A 20,087-nucleotide genomic window follows, 5' to 3' on the forward strand; every position below is an offset into this window, starting at 1 on the left:
TGAGAGCAGGAAGTAAGGAGGGAGGGAGTGTGTAGAAAGACCAAAAAGCAAACTGTGGGTAGATTTAGATGCAAATAGCAAAATAATTCTTGGGGAAAAGATTAGAGGACTAAGTAAGTCATACAGGGACACCATGATGTTTCATCTGAATTTTAAATGTGAAGGTAAAAGCAAGCGTAGCATGGAGAAATGGCATAAGCCTGACAACTCCGACAGAAAAGGCTGTCATTGAGGGACAAATTTGGGTATAGATTATAGAGAGGATCGGCATAAAGAGACAAATTGGATTGACAGGAATAGAAAGAGAGAAGATAAACAGATCATGCGTACACACATCCAAACGAGTTTACATTTTTTTATTATGTGATGGAGGAAATGTGGACTGATTTGTCCTTTCCCTATGGCTCTTTTCCAGCACCATCCATCCATCCATCCATCCATCCACATGGCTGTCAAATATCACAGCTTCTATAAATACACAGTGGGATTTACTTCTAATGTGAGTCTTGCAGGCTGTCAGGTCATGTTTATAACTGACACATGCTGCTCAAAGGGTGCTGTTGGAGTTTTAGGAATCATTTTTTTCTCGCCTGCTGATATCAAATTGTTAACTTGATATTAGTCACTGAGGCGTAAAGGTGTGGTCGAAGATTTTCTACAGTACATCTTAAGATTTCTCAAGGCTTTAGATTTGGTCATTTTAAAATATGTTTAATTACTTTAGCACCCAGAATACAATGGGCTTGTTGCCTTTAAACACCACTCTCAGGCTGCTCTCTTTACTGCTTAAGTGTGGTTCCAGAAGCAGAAATCAGATTTTTTTTTCCCTGTAGACGGTTCTGTTATTAGCCACATTGTCAGAACCATTAAAGGTAGACTTAACATGAGCTACCGCAGGGTAAAATGATGGTATATGCTCCTGTGGGAGACACAAGTTTGTCTCTGTATTCACAAATAACATGTTATGACATTATTACTAACAATAAAGGTTCACTAACATTTGAAAGAAGCATGCTAAACTATTGTTTTGTTCTCACTGGTAAAGCTTCCATTTACAATGAATTGAGGGAATTGTAGAGGATTAGGGGAAGCATAGCTTGCTTACTGCTAGACGTCCTTGTGTCTTTGCTTTTCTCCATTTTCCTACCCTGTTCTTGCACTGAATCAAATGTTTTATAGTTGGAAATATTTGGGTTGTTGGTTGGCTTGCTTCCAGGACTAAAAATACTGATTTTAGGACTTCCTGCAATGTCAATGGAGGCTTAACCTTGCAAAGCTGATGGATTGGCCCGATTCCATGTTCGTCATCATGGGGATCTATCTGGCAAAACTTCAAGCTATTCTCAAATGCTTAAATAACTGAACCAATCAGCATCATTTTATGAGAAAGAGACTGCAGCTACGGGTGTGGTTCAGTTGAAGAAACTGTAGATACTGGCCTGTATCTGCTGTAGATATTGGCCTGTATCTGCTGTAGATATTGGCCTGCATCTGCTGTAGATATTGGCCTATATCTGCTGTAGATATTGACCTATATCTGCTATAGATATTAGCCTGTTTCAGTTGTAGATATTGCCCTGTATCAGCTTTATGTAATGGCCTGTATTTGCTGTAGATATTGGACTATATCTGTTGTAAATACTGACCTCTATCTGCTTTAGATATCTCCCTATATCTGCTGTATATGCTGGCAACATCAACTATAGATATCGGCCTCAGTGTAATACACTTACACTGTACATCAGTTTACAGTTACTCCGGTTAAAACCTATTTAACTAGAAGTAAAATTAATGAATTTTAAATGTAAAGTGACAACAAAACCTACTCAATTATAGTAATTGGAGTAATATAATTAGTTACTTTTTACCTCTGCACTTTACAGTGAGAGGAAAAGTCATTGTTTGTTCAAACATAGTATCTATATTACAGTGATCTACAGCTGAATGAATGAGAGAAAAAGATGATTTGCCTGGTTTCTTGGACAATTTACAGTAAAAGCATTATTCTAGACTACTGTGTCAAATAAAATGATTGTTTTTGTTGGCAAAGTTAATATGTTGAGGTCACTGCATCTCTCTGTCCATGCATGTGGAGATTTGGAGAGCTTACATAAACTGTGTGCATCTTTGCTGACAAAGCAATAAAGATTGCCCCCCCTCTGTCCACCTCTCTTCCTCTTCCTCTGTCTACTAAACACTGCAAAACACACACACTCACACACAAACACGGAGGTGAGTGAGCACCCAGTCTGGCAGTGTGTCCTTATGCTTTAATAAGAGCAATCATCAGCCAAACTCATCTCAGCGTGGCACAACACAGTGACTGTACGAGAGAAGAGGAGTGAGAAGATGAGTGTAGAAAGACGGCAGGAGGTGCTGGGATGAAGAGGATAGTTAGAAGTGAGCCAACCCTTTAAACCTGCTTCTGTCTCTCTCAGACACAGGCATTATGGGTACTGTAGTGAGTATATTTATCATGCATACAAGCAGAAAATATTCTTTCAATTAATGTTCACTAATGCAAACAAAGTTAGCACATGCAGGAATAGGTCTCAGTGATTCTGGTGCAATTTGTTAACATAGAAATAGAGTGAAACAGGAAAATACAGTGATTTAGAGTTCTTATGCTATTCAAAAATCCAATAGGAATAAAATAAACAATATAAATATTTAAGATATGTAGGATACAAATAGATGGGAAGTTTATGTAGCAATTGGCATTGTGTTTTCAAGGAAATGTGCAAAAGTTATCTCATAAAATACAGCCACAATGTTCAATATTCAAGGATTATAATCCACACAATGTACAGTATGTAATGTAAATGAGAAACGTGGTGACTTTTTAGTCTATTGCTTGTGATTTCTGTTTGAACAACTCAACTCATATTTAATTGTTAAATCTATAAAACAAAAAACATTTGAATTTATCTAGAGGCCAGTCAAGCAACAATATGAAACGTTCACACATTTAAAAAAAGTGCTTTTGGCTTAATGGCACAAGTTCACACACCAGCCCTCAGCTAAAAAAGAAGCCAGTTAGCCTGTCTCTGTACTGTTTGATATGATAGCATAGACTTAAAGATAATTTTGTCCTGAACACAGTGAAACATTCAGGGTAAAAATAAAAGTTTTAAAAAGTCACAGAGAAATGGCAGCAGGCGGAAAAAAAAGTGTCTGTCTAAAGCTTAGATGTGCCGCTCATGTATGGTCTGTTTCCAGTTTGGTTCAGTATAGTGTTGCCTAATGGCTGTCCACCACTACCTGACCCCTAACAGACACTCTGGATCACGTAATAGCAAACCACCTACACACAGATTGTTGTGCCTGGACAGTAAAGAGCCATTTTACCCCCTAAAGTAAGTAAACACTCCTGCTGACAAACCCCCTACGGTAGTCTGTGTAGCAAAAAAGGTTATACACAGAAAGTTTTGAAATCTTGAAATGCCAGTATCAGTTTCCTGCTAATCATTTTTATAGGTCCATGATGGGAAGTCTGGCATGTCTGATTTTTGTCCTGGCTTCACATGTGGAGCAGTCACAAATGTAAACAAAACAAATGGTAAAGGGAAAGTAGTGATAAAGTTGGTCTCTCAAGATGGAACTAGGAGACAGAGGACAAGTTTCTGACCACAACATTTCCGACCTTTATGATGAGTCATCGAGAGAAGCCCAGGACAGGGAGCATCAAGCAAGCACAGCATTCATCATAATGTTAAGATAGACATGCAAATACACTGTAGTACAGTGAAAACAGCCTGTTGGTGTCAGTCTACATTTGTGTTTTGTCCAGCCCAGTGTCATCACATCTGTTGTAATGATTGGCCAGGTATCCGTGTAGTCTGTCATGTCTGTCAGTCAGCCCATGGCACTAATTTATGGCTCTGTAATCGTCTAATCTGACATAGTGACCATCATAACAGACAAATCAAAGTGTAGTCTGACCTCGCCTTTACTCAAGTAAGATTCTGTGATGTTACGCAGCTAAATACAGGTTACAGACGTCCCTTAAACCCTGCACTAAAGCTTGTTTTAACGAGGTTGAATCTGGTTCTCTGTCAAACGTCTGTGTCTTCAGGATTTTGCATTAAAGCAGGAAGCTACAGTAAGATTCAGAGCCAGATAATACGCTGCAGCACTTACAGCATGGTATATTCCCGAGATACATTATGACTGAAGTCAATAGATTTTACTCTCTCTCACACATTCTTTGTTGTGCTCTCCATGAATGGAGGTTGTTTTTAGCAGTGCAGCTCTTTGAAGATGAAAGGCTACTTGGCCTTTCTACCCACCTCTGGCCCAAACCTTTGATAACACACTGACCAACACATTTCCACTTCAAACATTCCTTTCCATTTCCTCCTCGGTGATGCTGGTGCGCTTGCTTTGGCAGCACACACAAAGGCAAACACACAAATGGCACTTAGCATGTCTGAATGGATTCACAACCCCACTGGACGTCAGCAGGTGTGTGTGCTCCCTTCTCTCTGTGCCCAAGTGTGAGCACTGACCTATCTCTTGTAGTAAATTGCATGAGTGATTTGGCCCAGGGAATAAGCTAGTTGTTTTTTATGCCCGCTATTGATTACTAATCCAATTACCCTTAGTTTACGGCTGTTCTTGGCTCACTCTGCTCCGCCGTGTTGTTCCTCTTGTTGAGGCTCTTTTGATTGGATACGTCTGGTTCAGGAAAGTTTAAAAGGAAAGAAACAAGCAAGGAAGGTCCTTTAAGTGACCTTGTCAACAGAAGTTTGCTAAAGCTGTATTTATGATAAAAAATGGTGGCTGTGTTGATTTAAAGGGGCCTCCATACTTTTACTACTTACATCTAATCAGACTGTGAGATCAGGCTCTCTTTACATGGTTCGCCTTTAAAAAAGTATTTAGATCTTACTGGGGTATTATTTCAACTCTCATAGCTGCCACAGCTACATGATTTTATTTTACTAGTCTAGAGATGTTTATTTTCTGTTTATATATATGGAGTATGCAGTTCTGATATCAGGCGCTCGTTTAGTGTAGTTAGTAGTTTGTATATGACTAAGGCCTGATCCTGGTTCTTGTTCATGTCTTGCCCCGCCCCCACCCCTACGTTTCCTGTTTTTCTTCTGTTTATCAAAGATAATAATAATAATATCTTTATTTGTATTGCACTTTTAAAAAGAGAGGTTTACAAAGTGCTTTGACAATAAGCACAATCACAAACAAGACAACAATCATAACACAACACAAGCATAAGAACACAGCAAGAAAGACAAAAACAACAGAGGAACCCATGACAAAATTCAACTAGCAATACAGATTTAATACCCAAGGAGACCGCTATAGAACTCGAGCGCATATCATCGTAGGAAGACATCAGAAAAATTTAGAAACATAATACAGCGATCAAAAATAATACTAAAAAAAAAAAGAATAGCACAGACAAATCCAGCAACACAGATGTAAGAGCATCTACAATATAAAGAAGAAGTTAAACAGAATAGACATCAAAACAGTAAAATTAGATAATAATAAAAGAGAAAGAGAAAATCATACAAAATTATTATTAACAATAATAATGATCATAATAATAATAATACTAATAATAATTAAAACAAAAATAACAATAATAATAATAATGCACAGTAAACAGCCAGCGAGGTTATAAACAAACAATTATCAGCCAGACATACAAGCATAACAGAAAACAAGAAAAAAATTAAATATTTATTCAAAGTAAGAAAATGTTTGTCAAAATTTAACTACAATCTTAAAAACCCTGCAGATCAGGCCCAACATCTACAAAAAGATCTGTCTGTCTCCAAGTCATCCAGTATCTTCTTATTTATTTATTTACTGATGATTTATTAATGAATTAATTGATTGATTGATTGATTGATATATTGATTAATTGACTGACTGATTATAGGGGATAGTGCACATTCATAAACATTGTAGCCAAAGGCTAATTTCCATCAGTAGTCCCAGACAGGTTAAAAATGTATGCCAAGCATGTAATGAAAATAAGAATATACCTCAAATCAGAGAACATGCACCGTTTGATATCAAACCTTTTATCTTTTACCATTTCCTTCAGCTTCTTCCATTTAAAAAAAAAATCTTTAGCAGGTTATTTGTTTCTCATTGTTATGCTCGTGTTGTAGCCTTTGGTTTACCATTTCTTTCAAAATAAAAACATGTTTTTTTATCCAGATAAAAAGTAAAATACCCTTGGTTAAAGACAGTACAAATTAAAAAGTGAGTGCATGATAAAAGAATGAGAATATGTTTTGCTTAACTGTTAACCTTAACTTGATTACTCACATGGAGAAAGCAACTACATGTGAAGGGATCACTGAATGTCAGGGAGTCATTTTGTACATGCTTTCCTGCATGTTTTAATGTAAAAGACAACTAAGAACTTTGAATAAGTCTCCTAGCTCTAGGTCATGACTTCAGCAGTGCAGCACTCATCCCAATAAAAAGTCAACATCATAAACACATCAGTGTTTAGTTGTTTGGTTCAGCTGAAACATTGTTGAAAAAAAAAATCTCTGCACCTGAATGTTAAGGAGGAGTGTGAAATTATTTATACTTCTAAATTTACAACACTGCTAAGAACTGCTTTATTGTATATTAAAAACCAAAATAACTGAATTTTAAAGCCTGTGATTAGTCCTGAATAACGATATTCAAGGACTGGTTGTGTTTTTGAAAGAATAGTTTTTCCTAGCCCTAGTTAAGATATAAAGTGATGTTGATTTAATTTGATCTTCTAGTGGTTTAATAATCTGGACTTTTCTGTTAAAGGTTGGGTATAATTCAGTATATAAATATTCCTGATTATGCAGATACATTCAGTAAAAATCAGTTTAATAACGGTGATAGAGGACAGCAAGGAGAAGAGCAGAGATAAGCGAGGAGTTTGGAGAAGAGACGAAGTGATTTGGTCAGTGATGTGGACAGAGATAATTAGCCACATTTAGCTGAAGTCAGCAGAAAGCAGGCGGAGAGAGCAGCAAAAAGTCTGTTTGTGTAATGTGTTGGTGTCCCATGAGGAGGGGTCAACGGGAAGACTGTGTTATAGCAATAATCCTTAATGTGGTTCTCCTTAATCATCTCTGTTTCCCTGCATACAGTGCAGCTTGTCTCTCAGTCCTGTTCAGGTGTAGAAGATGTTCTTTACATGGCCGTGACAAGGAAGAAATTGTTTTCATTGGTTGTTCCAAATGACCTATTTTCCAGCACGCATATGCGAATAAAATTATTCCCACTCAATATGTTTGATCTCCAACCAGCGCCGGTTTTGCTCTGCAGATGCATGTGTGTCTTTGTGTGTTATTTATGTGTGTATTATTGTGCATACATGTGTGTTTGTGATACATTTACTTAAAGACAGAAGAGGAAAGAATAAAACAAATCAATCAGGCTCCTCCCTTGGCCCTGTTACCAAGGTGATACCGAGATTCTATCAATGAGCCAAGGTCCCTGTTGCCATGGAAACACTTATGAATGAGAAAGGGCCCAGTAACCGTGGAGACGGTGTGAATGAGGAACTGCCTCATCAAACTGATACTGTTTGACGGTGGATGCTGTTAGAAAATAGAGATGTATTTTAAAAGCTTCATCATCATCATCATCATCATCATCGGATTTCCTTTATTCACACAAAAATAGAAAACAAAATCAAGGTTTAGTGCTGCAGAGGGATTCTACTAAACCATCTCTGCATTGCATCCCTAATGATGCAAAAATTAACTGCACCATATATCTATATTTGTCTTTTAATTGGCACACAGTGAGATATTTTCTGGTATCAGTGTTTAATGCTGCCTTCACACTCACCTTTATTCAAAGCATGAATATCACAACTTATATTTACCACATCATGAAAATAGACACACATTACCTGCTATTCCCACCTTGTTTATGCCTTCTTCTCTCTTTGTCAGATTATTTTTATCCATGTTCTTTTTGTATCAGATTCATGATACTAACTCCCCTTCCTCTGCACTTTACTGTATTAACCCTCTCTTAAGAATGTCACCCCCTGTGTCCTTTAACTTCAGCCTCATTTACATTAGTGCAGTGTTATCTGTTACTAGCCATCTCCTATCAGCTGCTTTATCACTGAAAAATCAGCCCTTACCTATCCTGTGTGATATTGTGTACCTTAACTGTGTTGTGACCTTTCAGTGAGACAGTTCATGTAAAATCATATTCACTCATTCAAACCTTTATTTATTCTCAAAACCACATAGAGGTTTCCCTCATTTCCAATGTCATCAAGATTGAAAGCTCAGGGTGTTGTCTGTCGGACAGTCATCCCTGCTGGGCACACTACTGCATGGCTTTAAAAGTGTTTTATCTTTTTTGAACAGATATCTCATCCTGTCTTATTACAGTATTTACTCTCTCATAGTGGTTAATTTCTTGGCAGACTTGTGCAGTCCCACTCTAATTGGACTTTCACTTACAGTAATGCATCCAAATGTGTTGTTGCAAAATATATCTTTGCATGAGTCATAATTTAAGATTCAGTGAGCTGCTCATTGAAGGGCACTGCTTCAGCTCCACGCACACTCAGCTGAAGAAGTACAGTTCACCTCGTGACCAAACCGGGAACTTCTCAGTTACAAGTCAGCAACTGATCAGGCATTTGATATTTCACAATGTCATTACAAGGACCCCGGCCTACACCAGTGGGGGCTTCCTGGTAATGTAATACAGCAGTCCCAGCCACAGCTGAGTAAATCTCCACCCATAGATCCTGGTCTGATGTTACCTTTCCCCCTCCTGCCAATCCTGTCGTTTTCAAGCAAAGCAGGCTGACTTCAAACCTGTGATTAAGGCTCTGCTGTGTCACCGGGCCGCTTAGTGGAACAGAGGAAAGTGGAAATGTGTCAGCCAGAAAGACAGAGATAGAGAGAGAGAGGATGATTCACAGTGTGCGTCAGACGAAGGGACTGACTGGAAGTCTACCAGCGTGAGGGAACATCTTAACCCTCTGGAGTACTCGCACATTAGCACACACACACACATGCTGTTTACCATCTTTATTCAGACAATGAGTGTTGGTACAGGTGCTATAACACACTAAAGCTGGGCAATATGGACTGAAAATCACATCTCCATATGCTTTTATATGAATGCTGATACATGTCTCTTACATCAAAACATGTGCCCTGAGTTTGCTACTCTTTCAACTGTTACAAAATGATCAAATCGCCATGATTTTAAACATCTCTGGTATCAAAATATCACAGACAAATAATGGCCATTTTTTAACCAAAAGAGAGGGAAAGAGCTGCCTAAACATTGGCAACATTTGGTAAAAGTTGGGAACAGCAAGATAATGGAAAATGTCCAAATGTTGTTGATACATTTCTGCAGTTTAGGCAGTGTGAAAATGATCAAGCAGGAACAACAACATTCCTGCCTTTCCTGTGCCTCCAAGGAAAGCCTGAGGCAGGGAGAGAAGCAGCAAAAACCCAGAGCAGAGCAGGCATCAATGGCAACAGAATTATTGAGTCAGAAGCAGAATAAAGGAGGAGCTGGGGTGAAGGAGGGTTGCAAAAAGCCACTTGTACAGGGAGCATCAAGGTTTAGCCAGGCTAGAGCAGTTTAAATATGGTAGCATGAGCAACAGCTGCTTAGAACGAATCAGCTGATGAGGCCTGCATGAGATCAGCTGATCTCAGTAATATGGCAACGCTTGACTATGTGGCCTGCTTGTATTAATGAGATATGAGCAGTTTCTGCAATAGAGACAGTGAAAGGAGTTTTTTTTAAACAATTAATTACCATCTATTTGGTGACCATGACTCCTGTTTTTGTTGAAGAGGTATCAAACATGTTTTAATACCGTTCGCCTTTTAATACTGGTATTTTGATGATTTTTATTTCTTTACAGAAGGGATATGTGTGTGTGTGTGTATATATATATATATATATATATATATATATATATATATATATATATATATATATATATATACACACATACATACATATATACATACATACATACATACAGTGCTTAACAAATTTCTTAGACCACCCTACCCTAACCAAAGTAAGATTTATGCCACAGCTGCCCTAAATTAACAGCACTGGTAATTACTGGGCTACTCTAAGAAGTCAGAAATGAATCAAGCACAACATTCAACCATTAAAACTCTTTTTTCTGTTCAGGAATGCAAGTAAAAATAACTAAAATTTGACATATTAATCAAGAAATAATAATGTGCTTTACTATTTTTTCTTTTTTTTTTTTTTGCAAATCAGTAAATTTGAAAATTAATGAATAACAATAATAATTATATTTGAGCAATAAAAATATCATTTTGGTTAAAGAGCTTCTACATATTAGTGTTTTAACCATTGCAGAAACATCAAAAATGATTTTGGTTTTTACCAATTTGTACCAATGCTGTTAGTTTAGGGCAGCTGTGGCATAAACCTTACTTTGGGTGGTGGTTAAATAAATTTGTTAAGCACTGTATATACATACACTAATTAGGACAGAAGGGTAAGTGATCTCCAGTCATATTCTATAAAGTGGGTTGAACTGAAGGAAATTTTAAATTTTGTCAAATGTTGCCAACACATTTGTGCAATTTAGACTGTTGAGAAGTTTTCTTCAATTTCTGACCATTTAAATCAAGAAATCCTCCGGTATTAAATGTTTACAACACCTCCTTTTGTTGCTGTTGATCAGGCAGGTTTTTATATGTTAAGATAAATGATAACTGCTTAAAAATGCCGACTAGATTATCCTGAGTATACTCACTGAGATATAAAAATCTCTTCTACAAGGAAGTCTTGGCTGAGACAACAGCGTACGAATTTCCACACATATGAGATACTACAGACCATAACACAGGAAGAATGCGTCAGTCAACAGATCAGCAGTAAAACTTGAGTATACAGTGGTTGAATGATCTTGATTCTGATCTTAAATTCACCTAAACCAACACTAGTTTGTATTTAAGTTGAATATGTGGCTCATACGGTCGTGGTTCATACTGTTAATGATGTTTTTACTGAGCATAGGTCTGGCTGTATCTAATTAACATCAACATGAACTATACTAATGTAAACTATGTACTCTCTTCCTAAATCTTATTTTAAAATACATCAGCAATCTTAAAAACCTGATATATTACCCAGCACCATAACACACATCGATGCATTTACCCTGCAGTCTTGTGACGTCTCCAGAAGAAACCTTTCAGACGTAGCGAGAATAAAAATAGGCAGAAATAAGCAAGTCAGCATTTCTGTTTCTCACAATCTGCCAGAACTCTCTCTTTCTCTTCTTTTTCTTCTAGCCCCCCGTCTCCTCCCCATCACTCCATCTCTCCTTTTTCATTTTGTAGTCTCTCTGTCACCCCGACACAAAACACTCTCTTCAGCCCATCCCTTTCTCGTCTTGATACACTCCCTCTGTCCGACTCCACTTGTCAGCTGTATTGATCATCTCAGCTCTTACAGGATTTACATACAGACAGTGCGTAGCCTTGTGCTTGTAATGACCTGGCACTGGTTTGTGTTAAAGTCTGTGTTTTTGAGGAAGTGTGTGATGAGGGGGAAAGAAGAAAACACAGAGAGAGGCTGACTGACAGTTACAAGCTTGATTGGCTTAAATATTGATTGTCTGTGCACACTTTGGTGCATGTGTCTCTTCTCCTTTAGGATCCTGTCCACTGTGGGCTCAGATTTCGACCTGCGGACCCTCAGGGCTGTGCGAGTATTGAGACCTCTCAAGCTGGTGTCCGGTATTCCCAGTAAGTTATCACTCTTATCTTTTTTGAAGTGTCAAGTTTTGAAGTATTGTGTCTCAGCAGGCTTTATTGAGGGCACATCACTGCAGCGGTTGTCTCTTTGCCTGTACACTGCAGGTCACACTTGAAAATTCACACCCATTCACTCCACATTCCCACTCTGATGGCGTAGGCTGATGTGAAAAGTGACTACATTATTAACTAATCCCATTCATATGCATCCTTACATATTTGTACGCCACTGATGTAGCAGAGGGAGCAATTTGAGGTTAACCGTAGGAGCTGACCAGTTCCAAGATGGAAAACTCTACCCACAAGTAGGGCTGGGCATTTAATTTAAAATTAGATAAAATCACAATATGGCCTGCTGCAATTTTTAAATCACAAAAGGTGCAATATTTCTTGGACCTTTTAAACATTTTGTTTTTTGTTTTATTGCAGCAGATGTTAATCGTGACATATCATGCAACCATTCAGGTGCATTTTTTTTTTGTTTGTTTTGTTTTGTTTTTTTTAATAGTCAGCAAAAAATCCTAACTTTTTCATTTTTGGTTTTTTTTCTTATTAAATATAAGAATGAAAGAAACTCTTCAATGCAACAAATATGCAATACGAGTCAAATTCATAAGAATTTGACACTTTTAAAGAATTTTTCAGCCCTTGTTTAGGAATAAAAGGCAGTTAGGGAATAATTCCAGAACTATGGAAGAGGATTAGGGCCATTTTCAAAGTAGAAAATAATTTTGGACAAGTCTAGATTGATGTCAAAATGATGAGAATAAAGTTAAAACACAATTCTGAGAAAAGTCGAGAAAAAAGTAAAAATTTGTTATTACTAACAGCGGATGATAGACCCTGTGTGTTTACGTGGCAAAGAGACAATCTATTTCTTTCGTGTTAACTTCATTCTCGAAATTTCGACTATCCTCAAAGTTTTGGCTTTATTCTCGTCATTTCAACTTTAATCTTGAATTGCCCAAAATTATTTTCTCCTTAGAAAATGGCCCTAATCCTCTTCCGTACATATTGCAATTGCAATATTGTGGGAAAAAACACAATTAGATTATTTTCCAAAATCATTCAGTCCTACCCACAATAACTCCACTTAACAGGTTTGTACCGCTGAGCCTTCAGTTTAGTAAAAAGAAAAAAAAAACATCCAAATTCACAGACAGGAGGGGGAAAGTAAGAAGAGTGGTAGAAGAGTTATAGTGCAACAGCAGTTTTTGTTTGAAACACGTGCAGGCCGTAACTCTAATGTTCCTCCTAAAAAAATGAATGCCCTATTTGCATGGGACTAGTATTACCTATGGACATGCGGCAGTTTGTAATAATCGCGCAGGATGTCTGGGTTTTTAATCCTGTGCAGACTGACCATGTCTGTAATTTGTAGAGTAAAGATTCCAGGGCAAATGTTGTCCCTACTGCAGCAAACACAAGTCCACAGGTAATATTAATCCCATGTGAATCGGCATCTATGTAATTTAAAATTAAAATTATGGTTTTTACTGTATGCAGCTTTATTCTGCTTATTCCTTGATAGAAAAACAAAAAAAAGAGGCTGCAGAGGACATTCTCAACAAAGTTTTGTCACATATGTTTTTATGACTGCTTTTCTTTCAGTTTATTTTTCAGCTTTTGTTCACAAATGACTTTTTTAGCTCGGCTTCCAGCAGCCTGTCTTTACTTGTGCCTGATTTTCAGCCATACATTTCATGCATAACACCTTATCTGATTTTAAATGTGCTGCTCAACATTCAGAGATTAGGTTTTAACAGCTAATCTGTGTAAGGAGGGCTGTTGCTGTAATGATCTGAAATTAATAAGGTGCAGAATAACAGATGACGAGCACATTAATAGGAGGGATGTAATAGTACTCGACTTTTTCATCCTCTGATAACCTGCAGGTACACACAGGTGACAGCTGTGACCTTGATGTAAAATAGGAGAGCAAAGAGAGCATGCTGTATTATTGATCATGGACAGCTTGCTGCTGAAGATTATAGAAATTTAAAAGAAAAAAGTAATCCATTGCAAACTCTGGTCATCAGTATGTATAGCATACATGAAGCAAACATTACCTGTAAAACACATGCATGACGTTGCATTTTTGTATGGGATTTAGTAATGAAAATTTTCCGAGTGTTTACATTGCCGCTGTCATGCAGCACCTTCATGCTTCCTTCAGAAATGTCTGTAAATTTGAGAACATAACAGAAGTGGCTTATCCTGAGTGAATGCACCGCAACAAACACTGACGTCAGGGTATTTCACGGATACCCAGAGGTCCACTGGTAATAATAATCCCATGCAACTAGGGCTTAAAACTGAAAAATTATAAAGGAGGAATAAGCATAGAGTAGGAAATCAGTTCTGATTAAACTGGATAATGATCTGGGAAAAACACGTTGACATAGGCCTTTGCTCAACCAGGAAGTTGGCTTTTTTTGTTTTATTGATACCAGAGCTTATACACTGCTGCTCCTACTGTCTTCTTCGCTGATAAGTTAATTATCATCAGAGATCTATTTCTTATCAGTTCAAGCATCTTTTTTATTTACTTTAACAGGAGGGAAAAGATTCTTCTTCTGCTGTTTCTGAATGATTTTACCAGTGGGTCAGAGTTATGGTGCCTAAACGCTTTTATTCTCATTAAGTGTTGATGCATACCTACAAACACCATGAGGCCCTTGCGCAGTGTTATTTCTTTTTCGTACGAAACTGCTGCATGTAAAACAAAAATACAGTCTTATGTTGTGTGCATCATGTTTGCACGCTTAGTACAGATGCACACTTTTGCATCTTTCCAAGTGATTTAAATGGGTGCTAAGCTCTTGAGAGCAGTAGCTGCAGCTTCCTTTCTTTCCTTTTGACTCATTCTTACACCAAAACCTCACTTTAAACACAGTGCTTCACCCCTGCATTATGTAGATATCAACCATCAAACCTAGTAACCTGACACGCCAGAGCAACAAAACACATGACTTAGCTGCTACTGAAGTATGCCCATACCGAGGAATGAACTCCATATACGAACTATGGCGACTGACGTCACACAGGGTTTGTCCAATTCTTTCTACAGTCTGTGGTTCAGACGGGAGCTTTGCAAGATGGATTCGCCAGTGAGAAACACGGAAACAGGCATATCCATCTGCTTTGCAAGGTTACGAACCTAACAGATAGAGGCCAAAATTTCTCACAGCCCCACAACAAAGAGGCTGAATTTAAAAGCTGCACTCTATCTGACTTAGCCAAGCACTGTGATGCAAAAGCTTGTGCAAATACCCAAAACATTTGAAGGTCTCTGTCAGGAGTGGGTGGACCGAGTTTTTTAAGGATAGGAAGAGTTGCAGAATCATTTTCAGTCCGACACAGTTTTGCATCATACTACAAATTTATCATAATGATTATGTAATGATGATCCTAAAGCAACAAATTTACTGTGCAAAGACCTTTAACTGGATCACTTTATTTATCTAAACAGTGCATTTGGAATCCCAATCAGAATGGTTTTAACCAGGACTGAAGAGATATTGCAAATGTATACCTATCGAATAGCTGCCAAATGATTTCTGAAAATCAGAACTTTTAATCTATTCATCCAGCCCCCTGCTTTTATTCCAAACAGTTCCTTTGTTAGAAATCAGACCTGTTTTAGAAAGAACCAGAGGATCAAAATAGCATTGAAAGGCATTTTTGGTCCAGGTTTTATGCAGCCTTTGTTTTTCTGCATAATGCACCCAAAGTGTTGAAACAAAAGTGGTTCTTGTGTGCACTCTCCGCTCCGTTTTTGAATGTTATAATGTCAGTTGTGTTCCAGCACCACTGCAGTGATATTAATAGCTTGGACGCCACTACAGAGCTGAACAGGCAAACCAAGCTTACTCATCATAAAAGTCATTCAGCTGCCTTTAAAAAAACAAACAAAGCTCTGTTCTGATGTGTGTTATACATCTGAAACTAGCCATCAAACATTTTATTAAGGTTGCATTTGAAGTCTTTTTCAAAGATGTTTAAGAATGAACCTCAGGTGTGGGTTGTTTGACCTCAGCTTAACGTGTTGCTTTTTATCAAACAGATTCATTTTAAAATGCAGAACAGCCTTCTCCAGTGCATGCTGCAGTTTTATAAAAAATGACACATTCTTAACTCTGCATGCTGTCTCCTCAAGGCTTACAGGTGGTGCTCAAGTCCATCATGAAGGCCATGATTCCTCTGCTGCAGATCGGCCTGCTTCTTTTCTTTGCCATCCTCATGTTTGCCATCATAGGCCTGGAGTTCTACATGGGAAAATTCCACACAACCTGCTTTGACAATCACACAGGTAAAAGGGTGCATGGGAGGGTGATTTTCTAATCGTGGTTGTGATTCATCATCTAACGTTTGCTCTGATGAAGATGGATCTTGTTCTGGAAGCGGTCGGTTAAAAGAAGTTGCAATGCTTGAACCAGGAATGCATTGAGGTTATATAAAGTTGTAGGAATTCCCTAGGTCAGAGCTTAGATTTGTTGAATGTGACCCTTCCTTGTGCATTTTGAGTTCATACAGTCCTGGACAAAAGTATTGGCACCCCTGGAATTTTTTTCCAGAAAATAATCATTTCTCCCAGAAATTGTTGCAATTACAAATGTTTTTGGTATACATGTTTGTTTCATGTATGTGCATTGGAACAACACAAAAAAAGCAGAAGAAAAAAGCCAAAATTGACATAATTTTCCACAATTTTCCAGCCAGACAAAATTGTTGGCACCCTCAACTTAACATTTGGTTGCACACCGATGGGAAAAAATAACTGAAACCATTTGCTTCCTATAACCATCAAAAAGCTTCCTACACCTCTCAGCTGGAATTTTGGACCACTCTTCATTTGCAAAATACTCCAGGTCTCTCAGATTTGAAGGCTGCCTTCTTGCAACAGCAGTTTTGAGATCTCTTCATAGGTGTTCAATGGGATTTAGATCCAGACTCACTGCTGGCCACGTCAGAACTCTTCAGCTTTGTCTCCAACCATTTCTTGGTGCTTTTTGAGGTATGTTTTAGGTTGTTGTCCTGCTGGAACACCCATGACCTCTGACGCAGACCCAGCTTTCTGACACTAGGCCCTACATTGAGGCCCAAAATCTTTTGATAGTCTCCAGATTTCATGATTCCTTGCACACAGTCAAGACACCCAGTGCCAGAGGCAGCAAAACAACCCCAAAACATCTTTGAACCTCCACCATGTTTGACTGTAGGTACTGTGTTCTTTTCTTTGTAGGCCTCATTCTGTTTTCTGTAAACAGTAGAATGATGTGCTTTTCCATAAAGCTCTACCTTAGTCTCATCTGTCCACAAAATGTTCTCCCAGAAGGATTGAGGCTTACTCAGGTATATTTGTGAAAACTCGAGTCTGGCTTTATTAGTCTATTTGTCATCAGTGGGATTCTCCTCTGTCTCCTGCCATAGCGCTTCATCTCATTCAGATGACCACGTATGGTCCTAGCTGACACTTTTGCACCCTGAATCTGCAGGACAGCCTGAATTTGTGTGGAAATAGACTGAGGATGTTTATCCACCATTCCAACTATCCTGCCTTGCATTCTATTGTCAGTTTTTCTCTTCTGTCCACGTCCAGGGAGATTAGCCACAGCTCCATGGGTTATAAACTTCTTGGTTATATCATGCATAGTGGACGAAGGAATTTCAAGATCTCTGGAGATGGTCTTGTAACCTTGAGATTGTTCATATTTTTCCAAAATTTTGCTTCTTAAGTCCTCAGACATTTCTGGGCTTTTCTTTCTCTTCTTGATGCTTGGTGTGGCACAACACAAAGGTTGAGTCAACTTTTAGACATTCTAACTGGCTTCAGGTGTGACTTCTAGATTGCCAGCACCTGTTACTGCTACAGGTGAGTTTAAATGAGCATCACGTTTGAAATAATATGATTTACCCACAGTTTTAAAAGAGTGCCAATAATTTTGTCTGGACCATTTTTTGAGTTTTGTGGAAAATTATGTCAATTTTGGCTTTTTTCTTCTGTTTTTGTGTTGTTCCAATGCACATACATGAAACAAACGTGTATACCAAAGACATTTTTAGTTGCAACAATTTCTGGGAGAAATGGTGTATTTTCTGGAAAAATTCCAGGGGTGCCAATACTTTCGTCCGTGACTGTACGCTGTCTAAATTCCAGTCATGGTCTGAACAGGAACTTTTTACCAAACATCAGGCCTTTTACCAGGCTTGTGGAAAGGAGTGTTCTTTAAAAAAATGTTTGCAGTTTCTCCTATTTGGGCTCCTATGGGCTTGAACGCTGAGCACTCCTTTTTAAAAGGGTAATTAAAACGTTAGTCTGGGAGGAAGTCAGAGTACCTGGAGAGTAAACTGTCTGTCAGTGATTCAAGCCAGAACCTCTTCACTGTGAGGCATCAGTGCTAACCACTGACCCACTGTGCAGCCCTCCAGTGCAATATGTGGAATTTAGATACTTGTTGAGATTTATAGTCAGATTGATCAACAACATATATGATTTTCATCTTTAAAAAACTGGTGTGGGGTTTGGTTTTTCTTTTAAATCAAGCACGTGTGTCTTGTCTTTTGAATAACCTCCACACTTTTCATTTCCAGGTGAAATCCGAGAAGAGTTTCCGTGTGGTTTGGAGCCTCCGTCACGGCTGTGTCCGCAGGGCACCACGTGCCGAGGGTACTGGCTGGGACCAAACTACGGCATCACCCAGTTTGACAACATCCTGTTTGCTATCCTCACCGTCTTCCAGTGTATCACCATGGAGGGCTGGACAGAACTGCTCTACTGGGTAAATACTGCTGTATTCTGCTTGGGCTGGACTTTATAACACCTAGAGATCGAATTATTATCCGCTTTAGTCCCACACACAGTGGTGAACAAAATAATTTTCCTCAGGAAATATTTCACCGAAAAGGGAACAGTGTTAATTTTGGCAGCTATTTTTAATTTTAGTCTTTAAATGAAATGCATTTTAGTTTCAGTCACATTTTAGTCATTTCAACCCTTTTTAGTTTTAGTCCATAAAAGGTCCTCACATTTTAGTCTTTACTTCTAGTCCAAGCATTTATTCTCTTTCATAAATCTGGTACCAAATCATGGTAGTGTGCTCTCTGCACCCTGCCAAACCTGGGGTCCCTGCTTTCTACAGCTGAAAGGCAGAATAGCTACAGCTGTATTGCTTATTGATGGATTTACCCAGAGTGGAGAAATATCACAGATTTTGAATGTCCGACAAAAACTAAATTAGATTTTAGTCTAGTTTTAGTCATCTTGACAAAAACTAAACCTAGTTTTTGTCAGTTTTAGTCATCGAAGATCTATTTTTGCTAGTTTTAGTCTAGTTTTTGTCATGGAAAAAAAGGCTGTCAACGAATAGTTTTAGTCATAGTTTTAGTCGACGAAATAAACACTGAAAGGGAAGTTTGTAATTGAAGGGATCATGCATCGTAGTGCTGCTCAGTCAATCTAACAGCATTCACATAATAAAAAGGCAGCAATTATTGTAGTATTGAGTAGTACTTGAAAAGTTTACAGAAATGCCAGCAGTAACACCTTTAGGTTTCAACTGTGCCACTGTTGCACTTTGTAGAAGTACTTTTATTTTTTTAAAGGAAAATATCAAGTTGTTTCAAAGGCAGCACTGTAAAACATTCAGTTTTTATATATTTGATGCTACTTTATTTTTGTATGTTTTGAGTTGAGGAAAAAAAACACTTTTATACTATCATTATTTTTTGCATTTTCCTTGATAACCATTTGTGTAGTATGCACATTTTATACATCCAGTGGCATGAAATGAGTAGGAATCAACACATCTACAACACGATGTTGGCATTGTGCCACAGTACTACTCATTTTCCTCCAGATTGCCATGGTTTAGGTTACTAAAATTAAACAACATGGGCACTTGTGCACCAGTCAGAAACCAGGATACTAGTATTTATCATGCATGAAGGGATTTGATTAACCAGGTTTTTCTGTGTGTATGAGTATGATCAAAACCAGGATGAGGCTCATATTCAGGTCTTTGTAAACACAGTAAATGTCAGAAAAAACCATAAAGCCATGTGAATTTCATTCCTACATAGGTAGGTTAGTGCATCAACGATATTTCAATAGAAGTCAAACCAACCTGGATTATTTTTCTCACATCAAATATAGAAATTCTAATGATGTTCACCTGTTCACTGTGTGCATCCACCCATAAAATAGGAAGCAGGTCTTGCTCAGTGTCATTACTCATGCTTAGGACTGAATCGGTTCCCGCTGTCAGTGGCAACGGTTGCTTGGAGACCAGAGGTAGATGAGGGTCTTTG

The 20,087-nt window shown here is 38.1% G+C and overlaps 1 protein-coding gene across 1 annotated transcript in view; it reads left to right on the forward strand.

Annotated features, from left to right (window-relative positions):
- Positions 1-20,087, forward strand: part of cacna1aa (calcium channel, voltage-dependent, P/Q type, alpha 1A subunit, a) — a 145,441-nt gene that overhangs the window by 35,474 nt on the left and 89,880 nt on the right. The window contains exons 4-6 of the mRNA XM_041778582.1: positions 11,677-11,768; positions 15,937-16,089; positions 18,372-18,559. Of these exons, the coding sequence (XP_041634516.1) occupies positions 11,677-11,768; positions 15,937-16,089; positions 18,372-18,559 (433 nt within the window). The remainder of the gene's footprint in view (positions 1-11,676; positions 11,769-15,936; positions 16,090-18,371; positions 18,560-20,087) is intronic.

The sequence above is a fragment of the Cheilinus undulatus genome, linkage group 21, assembly GCF_018320785.1.
Source record: "Cheilinus undulatus linkage group 21, ASM1832078v1, whole genome shotgun sequence".
In the NCBI taxonomy this organism is placed as follows: domain Eukaryota; kingdom Metazoa; phylum Chordata; class Actinopteri; order Labriformes; family Labridae; genus Cheilinus; species Cheilinus undulatus.